Below are 12,856 nucleotides of genomic sequence, written 5' to 3' on the forward strand. Positions count from 1 at the left end.
GTTTCTTTATAGATTAAAATGAATCAACTCTTAATGCTTTTTGACCTCACTAAATGTGTTAGGAGTGTTCCCTCATTCTTTTTTGTTTAATTTTGTTTTGTTTTTGTTTTTCTTTTTTGTAGGTTTCTGCCCACTTGGCTATTGGGAATGTCAGAGTGGCAAATGCTATAGACTGGAAGAAAGATGTGACTTCATAGATGACTGTGGAGACAATACAGACGAAAATGAGTGTGGTAGCTCCTGTACTTTCGAAAAAGGCTGGTGTGGCTGGCAGAACTCCCTGGCTGACAGCTTTGATTGGGTTTTAGGGGTTGGCTCCCATCAAAGCTTTAGACCTCCCAAAGACCACACACTTGGAAATGAAAATGGTGGGTTATTATGTTGTGGTAATTGCTTTTACATGGTATTTACAACGTACATCAAAATGTCTTTTATGACAGCAGGTAGGGAGCTCTGGAGAGATCATCATGGTGATATTGCAAGGTGATCAAACATTTAGTGAGTGTATTTTTTTCTTAAGGCTGCCGTAAGAAAGGGCCACAGAGTGGATAGCTTAGACAACAGACATTTATTGTCTCAATTTCTGCAGGCTGCAAGTCCAAGATCAAGATACTGGCAACGGTAGTGGTTCCTTCTGAGGGTTGTGAGAGAGAATCATCTCTTCCATGTCCCCTCCCAGATTCTGGTAGTTTCAGTAATTCCTTGGCTTGTAGATGATGGTTTTCCCTATGTCTTCACATCATCTTCTCTATAAGCATGCCTATTTCTAGGTCCTAATTTCCCCTTTTATTAGGAACCAGCCATGTTGGTTTAGTGTCCATCCTAACAGCCTCATCGTAACCTGATCATCAGCAAAAATCCTGTTTCTGAAGGTCACATTTATAAGAACTGGGGGTTAGAACTTTGGCATATTTTTGGGAAGGGGGAACACAGTTCAAACCATAACAGCTGTTAGTCAAAATCTAATATTAATCACTAATTCAGTAATTGAAGTTAGATGATAATGTATGCTGCCATCAGATATCTTTCCTAAATGGTACACACTTGGAATGAGTAACCCTGAATTCTGCCACTCATATGATCATTAGCAAGTCATTTAACTTTTCAGATTCTCAAATTCCTCATCTGCCATTTTGAGATAATAAAATTTGACCGGGGTGCCTCACAAAGATTATAGAGATGATGTATATGAAGGGAAAAGAGTTTGAAACCTGTGGAGATGCCATGAAAATTTAACTATAAAGCCACATATGTTAAGGGCATTGGGCATGGCTCTTTTTTGGTAGTGAGTAGCTGAGATCAAGTCTCAGCTTCCTTAGTGAAGGGATTAAGGATAGTAGTAGAATGAAGAAGGGACCCTGAATCCCTAGATGCTGCAAAAATAGGCAAAAGAGTCTAAATATTGAACTTTCATAGGCCTATGAATTTTAAAAAAGCTGACCTAAAGCCAGAGAAAGGAAGATCAAAATCTCATTCAAACACTCAGCTCTACATACATGAAATGTTTTGGCTATGTCAGTGTACAAGAACAAATTGAATACCTTTCTTCTCATGTTTCTTATTAAAATTTTCAGTATTCTATTTACACACTCAACAGATGACTGAATTTTTAAAAGCACATAGTATCACTCCTTTTTTAGATGTCATAGGTAATCTTTGCCTTATCTTAAAATCACTTGATAGTTTGGGAGATCTATAAAATAATTTTTGACACTATGTTGTTGATTCGATGGCTTAAATATCCCATCAGATCAGTTAATCTGCATACTGTGAAGCAAGTGCTAAAGGCACATTGGAAATTGTTCTGTCAGTAAGCTAGAGACAAGGGTATTAGATTTTCTTTCTGTTCCAAATGAAAATACTTTTGGCAGCTCAGATTATATGAATTGTCATTAAAAACCCTAACTATAATGGAAAAGCTAATATAATCCTGTCATTGTTTTTTTTTTGTCTTCTCTGAATTCTGTCCTTGTTCCTAGGGCACTTCGTGTATCTGGAGGCTACTCCAGTGGGCCTTCGGGGTGACAAAGCACACTTCAGGAGTGCCGTGTGGCGAGAATCTAGTGCAGCCTGCACCATGAGCTTCTGGTATTTCATATCTACAAAGGCCACAGGGTCCATTCAGGTTCTCATCAAGGTAGGAATGTGGCCTCTACCGGCTCTGAGGTTGTTTCGTTTTGTTCTAGAGACAGGATCTCACTCTGTCACCCAAGTTTAAGTGTGGTAGTGCGGTCATGGCTTACTGCAGTCTCCAACTCGTGGGCTCAAGTGATCCTCCTGCCTCTGTCTTCCAGATAGCTGGGACTGCAGGCACAAATCACCATGCCTGGCCAACTTTATATTCTTTGTAGACGTTGAGTCTCACTATTGCCTTGGCTTGTCTCAAATTCCTGTGCTCAAGTAGTCCTCCCACTTCAACCTCCTAAAGTGCTGGGATTACATGCATGAGTCACCATACTTGGCCCGCTCTCTGTAAGTAGCATGTGGCCTGGGAGAGTTTGTTACAACACTCCTGACTTGGCTAGAAGGCCCCCTGTTTTTCAAAGGTTCCATCTACTATGGCTGAAATGATCTATGCGGTTTGGTAAGCTGGGGTGTGAGAGCCAGCTTTGACTTCAACATCACATCCTGTGATTATGACTGAATCCCAGAGACTCCTTATATAATAATAATTAGTCTAGGACACATACATTTCTTCTTCCTATTTAGCGTTTCCTTCCCTATCCTTTTCAATAAAAGAAGACAGATTATTTGTATATCTGAAAGAAGAGCAGCTGTCCATTTTTCCTCACATATGAGCAGTCATTAAGGGAACTAATAATAAACATTCTGGTCCCCAGCATACTGTGCAAAGGACTGAACTACTCAGGAGAATGATCAAGGTATGATTACACGGAACTGCTTATTAACTGTGACACAGTAATGCCTTTTCTTACTGAGGATTAGTCGGATGTTTCCGTCAGAGCTTTAATTTAGTATAACAAAATGACAGTGTTCAGAGAACAAAATAACATAGTAAATATTAACATTAATGAGACTTGGTGAAACACCTTTACTCTTTATCGAGTTAAAACTGAAAGGAGATACATATGTGCACACACAGGTATGTGTGTATTTATTTCAAGAATCTAGGTAGAATTCCAGGAAAGCTTACTTTAAAGTGTGCTGTGACCACTGCTGTTTTTTTTTTTTTTTTTTAATCACACATGAGCTTTGTTTAAGTGCCCTGGCACTGATAGAAAATGTCTGAGCTGGCCGGGTGCGGTGGCTCAAGCCTGTAATCCCAGCACTTTGGGAGGCCGAGGCAGGTGGATCACGAGGTCAACAGATTGACACCATCCTGGTCAACATGGTGAAACCCTGTCTCTACTAAAAATACAAAAAATTAGCTGGGCATGGTGACACGTGCCTGTAATTCCTGCTGTTCAGGAGGCTGAGGCAGGAGAATTGCCTGAACCCAGGAGGCAGAGGTTGCGGTGAGCCAAGATCGCACCATTGCACTCCAGCCTGGGTAACCAGCGAAACTCCGTCTCAAAAAAAAAAAAAAAAAGAAAAAAGAAAGAAAAGAAAAGAAAATGTCTGAGCTGAATAGCAAATAGCTTATACTTCTGAACAGTTTATGTCTGCAGACTCTATGTTTAATAGGAAACTGGAATTGACTTTATATCTTAAGACTCTTCTATAATGATGCAGAAAAGCCTGCCTAATAAAATACATGTTGCAAGAACCACCGTGAAGCGTTGTTATGTTTAAAGATGGAAACTTATAGAAGTATAGAGCTGAGAGTTCTCATAAGAGGACTTCGCTGGCACTCTTGGAGTGTGATACTTGATTCTGTGGTGTGCACCATATGAGAGATTTTGCACTGCTCTGTGGTCTTTGTTTAATTATTTTAAAATGAATAGTATTTACATTTCAATTATCTTATAGTAACAAACTGTATAGTTCTAGAAAGTGTAATATTAAACCATTTTGCAATAATAGGCTTTCTACCAAGTCATAGAATTCCTGTGCTTCCTGTAATTGATTCTTAGGGAAATCTAACAGCATTTTAAAAAGCCTGTCTTTCTACTTCACACACACACACACACACACACACACACACACACACTTAAAAAATATATGCCTATACTTTATTAGTCAAATTGATTGTGAAGAAGAGAAATGTCTCATAACATATATTAGTTTTCTATTCATGTAAGTTAAGGCAATCATTTTATCTTGGTGATTAATGACATATATATTTTCGACCATCATTACAAAATAGTTATCTGTCTCTCTCTGTAAAATCATGCTGGATTTTACCTTGCTCATTAGTTTGGAAGCATCCTAGCTGGAAGGTAAACCCAATAAAGAAAGGATTCTGCCTCTGAATTCTTTCTTTCTTTACTCTTTGTCTTTTAAAGTGTTCCAGTGTACACATGTGCTCCCTCTGGCTTAGCTCTCCCTGTCTATTCTTAAGAAGGCCCTCTTCTGTATTTTCCATCTTTTCCCTCCACTCTGAGTCCCATCTAATCTGGAAGACTCGGCCTTTGCAGAACTGGCCTTGGCTGAATTAGCCTAGCCTTGCTTTTCTGAGTGTCTCAATGTTACAAAAGATTCCTGCTAATTGGCTGTTAATTGGAAATTATTCTAGTTCATCAAACTGATTGTAAAATCTCAAGAGCAAAGTTTTAGGCTTCAAGTATCCCTCTCAGATCTTCAGAAAAGGGACTGCTAGATGGAGAAAAAAGTGGTGGCCTCCCAGAGGCTGTGGCTGGGCTGGAGCCAACCCTTATTTAGGACAACCCTTGTGAAGGAATGGCCACTGTGCATTACATGCATGACACTCAAGTCTAGTCTGAAGAAGAATCTGTCATCTCAATCTGAAACATATACATAGAATCAGATGTCAAATCAGGCACTATTGAACAGTAATTTACTGGTAGCATCATTTATATGGGGTAATATTGATTGTAGGTCAGTACAACAATGTATACATAAATATGCCATTTATAGAACACCATCACTTATGTTGTTTCTTAGTATTCCCCTCTGAATTAAATAATGGGAGCCTTGTTTTACTAAGGCATAGAGGAGTCACAGAAATAACTTTACCACTCTATAGCTAAATACCCAGTCAGTGACAGAGTTGGAATGTAAATCCAGGTATGTCTATGTCCAAAACTCATTTGTTTACTCCCAACCCTGAGCCTCAAGTGTTCCACACTGACTTTAATATAGAAATGAAGATCCCCTTTTACCCAGATCTATATACATTGCATAGAATAACTTTTTAGAAAAAAAAAAAGAATCAAGGTTCTTAGAATGACCATATATGATTTTTCAATGACTCCTGTAATAAAGCAAATTCAGAGAAAGCCCAGTAAAGCAAAGCTATTGCTTTTGAGAACATTTGGTAGAAATCAGTATCATATTACCTCTGACATATTTTATACATTTTTTTCTGTATTTTTTGCCTTTGGTTACATGAGAGCTACTTTTCATTAGAGAGATGCAACTAAAATATCATTTTTGTATCTTTAATCAAGTAATGGGTGAATAACAAGAGGATAAGAAAACTGAAAAATGGATATGAATTTTTTTCTTTTCCTTGAATTGCTTTATTTATAAATGAGAAAAAAAAAGCTTTAAAAGGATGTAGTTAAACTTTTTTGAAGAAAAACAATTTTTAAAATGCAGTTTGTTTTGTATGACATCACAGAGTTTACCAGGTAGAATAACTGATTCTCACTCTCTGCTTGGGCTAAGCCAAGCACTGTGCATGAGATTCAGCCAGTGGGAAGCAATGATAATCTCTGTTACTCCACACCTTCATTTTATGAGTGAGTCAAGAGACGCTCAGATGGGCTAAGTTACAAACTCAAGGTCACCAGTAAGTGGATCATCTGTGACTTGAACTCACGTATTCTGAAATTAAGTTTAGGAAGTCTGCGCAATTGGTTTGGTTCATGTCTTTCTAAGGAGGAAGTTTGGATGTTAATAATCTAAGTTAAAATAAGTGCGTCATATCTTTTTCTGAATTTTGAAATAGTTCATTTTTAAAATGGCGTCCTTCTTGCTGACATTTCTCATTTTTGCCTTTTTAATTCATTTGTATTCACTTTTAAATTTCTCATTAAATTTAAATGCATTGCCTTTCAGACCAATATTTAAAACAAAAAATAAAACAAGTACTCAAGAGTAAAATAAGGGTTTTACAACATGAAAGTTAACTCATTTTACAGATGTATTTAATGTTATTCCCACTCTTTTACCTATTTTCTAGTCACTTGTTTCTTGATGGGGTTAATTAATGATGAGTAACATGTATACATCAACACACTAAAAATAATCTGAGGGAACTTTTTAAATGGACTTTGTTTTTGACAGTTTGTCTTCATTGGGTAGCTCCACAAGCAACAAAAGACCTTTGCATCTTTTCAGCCAGCCTTTTGAATAAAATGCAGGAACACCTGCTACCTGAAGAGCATTGTCTTCTTTTGGAACTATTCCATCTGTAATAAACTGTTGATATTTTAATCAAGATTACTGCATGCTTTAGGGAATTTGAATATATTTAATTGAAGGCATTCAGGACTATCCATTATGCAGTCATGATAGAAAACATAATATATTCAAGCCAGAAGGAGAGAAAAATAATGTCTTTCAGGAGAGCCCTCCTGATACAGCAACCTACTTATGTGGGAAGACCATAATTAAATTAGTTCATTGCTTTATCTTGCTTAGTGGTTGAGATAATTTTAGAGTTGGTGGGGTCTTATTCTCAGCTATTCATTTTACAGCTGAAGGCATTAAGAGTAAGAGGTTATATTTCTTGCCTCAGCTCAAATGGTATTTTAAGAAAAAAGTCAAGATGTGAATCCAGTTTTTCTGAATTCTAACTTAAGGCTCTTCTATTGTCTTTCTAGAAACTGTATCTAACAATTTTGAAATGTAATAGCGAAATAGATACTTTGTTCAAGAGGCTGCAGAAAATGTCAGATAAAAAGAAGCTAGCTCCTCTTGATTATGTAACAGACTGTGGTCATTCTGGGTACACTTTTAACCTTAGTCTACGAGCAATGAGTCTTGGTTGTAGAAAAGGGTCAACTGAGTGCATGGTAAGCACTCTGCATCCATCCAGACCCACCTCCACCCATCCCCTGCATGCAAACTCACCACTGCCCTAATCTGAAAAGATGTACAACATATTGAGTACTCCTACCCAAAAATCCAAAATTTGACATGATCCAATGAGTCTTTGCTTCGAGCATTATGTCGATCCTCTAAAAGTTTTGGATTTTAGAGCATTTTGGATTTTGGATTTCAGGGTTAGGGACACCCATTCTGTAATTGCTTATACTAGAGTAGTAATCAGACAGATTTTCAGAGTTTGATTTATTTTGATATTGACGATCTACTGAATATCTAATGTTATTTTGGTACACTCTTTGCATTTTATTCATTATTTCAGAAAAAGGATATACATAACATAGAGGATACATAGAATCTGGATAGGGAATTTGACTTCTCCAAGACTATCATGTGGATTTTGGACTGTAAATTAATTGAGCTACAGTTTTAGTGCCAGAACTTCATTTGCTTTTTCAGAATTGTTTCAGTATCTTAGCAGTGTAATCTGCCTAGTATTGTTATATTGTACTAGTGTACTTGGCCAAATAATTGGAGAAAAGTTGCTCTTTGCATGTCAAGGTGTGAACGACCGAATATATGAGACAGATCTCAGTCAATTTAGGAAGTTTTTTTTCCCCAAAGTTAAGGATGTGTGCCCGTAACACAGCCTCCAGAAGACCCGACAAATGTGCCCAAGGTAGGCCAAGTACAGCTTGGTTTTATACATTTAGGAGACATGAGACATCAGTCAATATGTAAGATGAGCATTGGTTTGGTCTGGAGAGGCGGGACAACTTGAAGCAAAGGGGAAACTACTTGAAGTGGGAAGGGGGCTTCCAGGTCATAGGAGATGAGAGACAAATGGTTGCATTCCTTTGTGTTTCTGATTAGCTTTTCCAAGGAAGGCAATCAGATATATGTATCTCAGTGAGTAGAGGGATGACTGGATAGAATGGGAGACAGGTATGCCCTAAGCAGTTCCCAGCTTGATTTTTCCCTTTAGCTTAGTGATTCTGGGGCCCAAGATTTATTTTCCTTTCACAAAGTTATAGCCACACAAGATACCAACACACCCAGAGTTTCATTAGGTTAGTTGCCACAATATCACAATGATCTGGTTATACAAAATAGGTTTCTTTCTCTATATCATGTTAGAGAAAATGGTAATAATTATTCCAGGCATATTTTTGAATATGTGAGATTTTTATTTTAAACTTCCTCTTTTCCCATGTTTCTTACCTCTTTCAGTGCCTCTACTATTTCCAGGTAGGACTCCTAAGAAGCTAGTTTCACTGGAATGTCTTCTGTCATGAAGGAAAGATTTCCATTAGGATGCTAACACTGTAGTTTAATGTATCCATGGAGCCCAGGAGTTTTTGCTTCACACGGAAGCATATAGTCAGCTCTAAAGAATGACATTATGACCACTATTGTTGCTATTTTATTTCTACTTCTACTCCCACTGGTGCTGCTACTCTTGTGTCCCGTCCAAATATTGACTAATTCCTTTTTTTCTATGTAATGTGCTAAGTCTTCCACCTATATGACTCCATTTAATATTCAACATAAGATTGCTAGGAAGATTTATTTTCCAGTTTTACAGACCACAAAATTAAGACCCAGGTCACATAAACAGTATGTTGAATAATCAGGATTAAAAACCAATTCTAGCTTCAATATTCATGCCCTTAACCACTATGCTCAACTTCTGCTATTAGAATTTAAAATATTCTAACACTCAGGAGTCAGAGAGATTACTGTCCCTCAAAGTTTTCCAGTGGCTGTGAAGTCATACAAATCAGAAATTTCCATCTCTCCATATTAATACATCTATAGACGTGTCCCACACACATTAGAGAGGAGAGGCGGCAACTTTGTTCATCACCTTCTGCAGTTTGTTTTCTAACTTAGCTTGCCAGCATCTAGCAAAAGGTACTGCATTTATCTAAATTATTTCCCTTCGTAGTTAATATAACTCAGACATTTTAAAGCATGTTTAATATAGCTGCATTTTATTTTTTAAATTATTTATTTATTTTTTGAGACAGATTTTTGCTGTTGTTACCCAGACTGGAGTGCAATGGCGCAATCTCGGCTCACCGCAACCTCCGCCTCCTGGGTTCAAGCAATTCTCCTGCCTCAGCCTCCCGAGTAGCTGGGACTACAGGCGCGCAACACCATGCCCAGCTAATGTTTGTATTTTTAGTAGAGACGGGGTTTCACCTTGTTGACCAGGATGGTCTCGATCTCTTGACCTCGTGATCCACCCGCCTTGGCCTCCCAAAGTGCTGGGATTATAGGCATGAGCCACCGCACCCAGTCTTATTTTTTTAATTATTTTTAATTGACATCATAATTACACATATTTATGGGGTACAATGTGATGTTTTGATACATGTATACATTGTGTAGTGATCAAATCAGGGTAATTAGCACATCTGTAACCTCAAATATATGTCATTTCTTTGTGGTAAGATCAATGAAAATACTCTCTTCTAGCTATTTTGAAATATATGTTGTCATTATTATTATTATTTTGAGATGGAGTCTCACTCTGTCACCCAGACTGGAGTGGAGTGACACGATCTTGGCTCATTGCAACCTCTGCCTCCCGGGTTCAAGCAATTCTCTTGCCTCAGACACCCGAGTAGCTGGGATTATGTGCCCACCATCATGCCCAGCTAATTTTTTTATTTTTAGTAGAGATAGGGTTTCACCATATTGGTCAGGCTGATCTCCGACTCCTGACCTCGTGATCTGCCCACCTTGGCCTCCCAAAATGCTAGGATTACAGGAGTGAGCCACCACACCCGACTCCATTATTTTTAATTATATTCACCTCACTGTGCAAAGGAACACCAGAACTTATTCCTACTAACTGTAACTTCATACTCCACCAGTCTCTCCTCATCCTCACCTCCCCTGTCCCCTCCACATTCTCTGGTAATTACTGCTGTACTCCCTACTTCTATGAGACACGTGTTTTAAGTCCTGCCTAAGATCAATGAGATCATGAGGTGCCTGTCTTTCTGTACCTGGTGTATTTCACTTAACATATTTTCATCCAGCTTTATCAATGTTATTGCAAATAACAGGATTTCATTTTTATGGATGAATAATATTCCATTGTGTATATAGATCCCATTTTCTTTATCCATGTATTCATTTTTGGACACTTAAGTTGATTCCATATCTTGGCTCTTGTGAATAGTGCTTCAGTAAGCATGAGAGGACAGATATCTTAATCTACTGATTTCATTTCCTTTGGATGTATAGCCAGTAGTGGGTTTGGTAGTTTATATGGTAGCTCTGTTTTAAAAAACATTTTTTGTTGAGAAGCCAACATATTGTTTTCCATAATGACTGTACTAGTTTATAATCCTACTAACAGTGTGAAGGGGACCGAGTTACTGGGAGTTTAACACTTGTTACACTATTTTTGCTTTTGTTGCCTGTGAATTTGGGGTCTTATCCAAGCTGCACAACCTTGCTAACACTTGTTATCTTTTGTCTTTTTGATAATAGCCATTCTAACAGGCATGAGGTGATAACCATCATGGTTTTGATTTGTATTTCCCTGATGATTAGTGATGCCGAACATTTTTTTATATATCTCTTGGCCATGTATATGTCCTCATTTAAGACATGTCTCTTATGGTCTTTTACCCACTGTTTAATCATATTATTTGCTTTTTTTAAATTGCATTTTAGGTTTGGGGGTACATGTGCAGAACATGCAAGATAGTTGTATAGGTACACACGTGGCAGTGTGATTTGCTGCCTTCCTCCCCTTCACCCACATTTGGCATTTCTCCCCAGGCTATCCCTCCCCAGCTCCCCCCCTCCACTGTCCCTCCCCTATTCCCCCCAATAGACCCCAGTGTGTAGTGCTCCCCTCCCTGTGTCCATGTGTTCTCATTGTTCCCCACCCGCCTATGAGTGAGAACATGCGGTATTTCATTTTCTGTTCTTGTGTCAGTTTGCTGAGAATGATGTTCTTACTATTGAATTTTTGGAGTTATTTATATATTCTGGATATTAACCCTTTGTCAGATGTATAGTTTGCAAATATTTTATCCCATTCTGTAGGTTGTCTTTTCATTCTGTTGAATGTTTCCTTTGCTGTACAGAAGCTTTTTAGTTTGATGCAGTCTTATTTATCCATTTTTGCTTTTGTTGCCTGTGAATTTGAGGTCTTATCCAAAAAAATCCTTGTCCATTCTGTCTTTTGAGATGGAGTCTTGCTCTGTCACCAGGCTGGAATGCAGTGGCTCGATCTCAGCTCATTGCAATCTCCACCTCTGGGGTTCAAACAATTCTCTTGCCCCAGCCTCCCGAATAGCTGGGATTACAAGCATGCCACACAACATCCAGCTAATTTTTGTATTTTTAGTAGAGATGGGGTTTCACCATGTTGGCCAGGATGGTCTCTGTCTCGACCTAGTGATCTACCCACCTCAGCCTGGCAAAGTGCTGGGATTACAGGCATGAGCCACAGCACCTGGCCTCTTCTAGTAATTTTATAGTAATAGCTGCATTTAAATGTTAGTGAGGAAAGAATGTTGTAGACACAAATTAAATTAATACCAATTATTAAACTATTTCTAAAACTTTATAATAGTGACTGTGAATATATTGTAAACAAGAATATTTATGGAGGATGAAGTAACTATCATTATTTTAAAGGGGTGATAAACATAAGTGATACTTTTGAGATAGCCAAAGTATTGTAATGGGATATTAAAATATCTATTATTACTATTGGTGAGAGAGGCACAGGTACTACTAATACCTGCAATCTATTGCCTGTATCTACAAGTTGAAGAAAACACAAAGCGTTAGTTGAAGTTAGTGAAGATAAAGATGTATTTCTTCCATCCATGTCATAACCCTCTAGAAAATTAATATTCTATTTATAAGGAGCCTGAGGAATTTTTAGTTTTATAAGGCCATCTATCTTATGTGTTCAGTGCTTACATTTGTTTATTAAGAAATATCAATGTGCTTTGTCAGCAGAGGAATTTCTTAGATGAAGAACCAATTCCAGCTCCCAATATTTGAGATCCATTAAGTCCCTGAAGATTGCATTCTATCTGAGCTAAGTTTAGAGCAAACTAAGTACAAATGGGTTTAAATGCTGCCACAGCAAAGAGCTATTTCAGCCAACTAGACATCAGGCCTGCAGCCAGGTAGAGTCAGCAACTTCTAAACTGGCTGCTCATGGATTGATATAGCGAGAGATTTGTCACTGGATTCAAAAGTGTCTCTTCAAATGTCATAAGAAGTCATAGACATTGTCTTCTTAGCTGTTAACAAGATCTGAGAAAAGGAAGAGAAGAAAAGCAATATTGTGGCTCATCTAGTTTAAAATATAATAGACTACTGACTTCACATGGTTACTGTCCTTTTGCCCACAGAAACTTTGTAGGTACAATTGCTGTACCCAAAACTGTTCTGTGTAGGAATCCTGAGAGCCAGTTAATTTCAATTTAACCTCTGCTTATTTACTGATAATATTTGAATTTTGATTGTTTTAAACAAGTTTTTCATGGTAAAATATTTCTTTTTTTCTCTTCTCATTTTTTTTAGGGCAGTGCTTGAAAAATTATAACCTTTTTCAGCACATGATAGTTACTCTTTGTGGAACTCATAAGTTCTTAATTAATTTTTAATGCCTACTCTATTCATTGTCTATGGAGTTTGAAGTACATGCTCTAACCAGAATAGGGTAGAATTGCTT

At 37.7% G+C, this 12,856-nt stretch overlaps 1 protein-coding gene across 3 annotated transcripts in view; it reads left to right on the forward strand.

Annotated features, from left to right (window-relative positions):
• Positions 1–12,856, forward strand: part of MALRD1 (MAM and LDL receptor class A domain containing 1) — a 619,714-nt gene that overhangs the window by 297,467 nt on the left and 309,391 nt on the right. For all 3 annotated transcript variants that reach the window (XR_013520422.1, XM_078332925.1, XM_078332926.1), the window contains 2 exons: positions 123–368; positions 1,980–2,137. Coding sequence is in view for 2 of the 3 variants with exons in the window: in XM_078332925.1 (XP_078189051.1) it covers positions 123–368; positions 1,980–2,137 (404 nt within the window). In the remaining variant the exon portion in view is untranslated. The remainder of the gene's footprint in view (positions 1–122; positions 369–1,979; positions 2,138–12,856) is intronic.

This window comes from Callithrix jacchus, chromosome 7, assembly GCF_049354715.1.
Source record: "Callithrix jacchus isolate 240 chromosome 7, calJac240_pri, whole genome shotgun sequence".
In the NCBI taxonomy this organism is placed as follows: domain Eukaryota; kingdom Metazoa; phylum Chordata; class Mammalia; order Primates; family Cebidae; genus Callithrix; species Callithrix jacchus.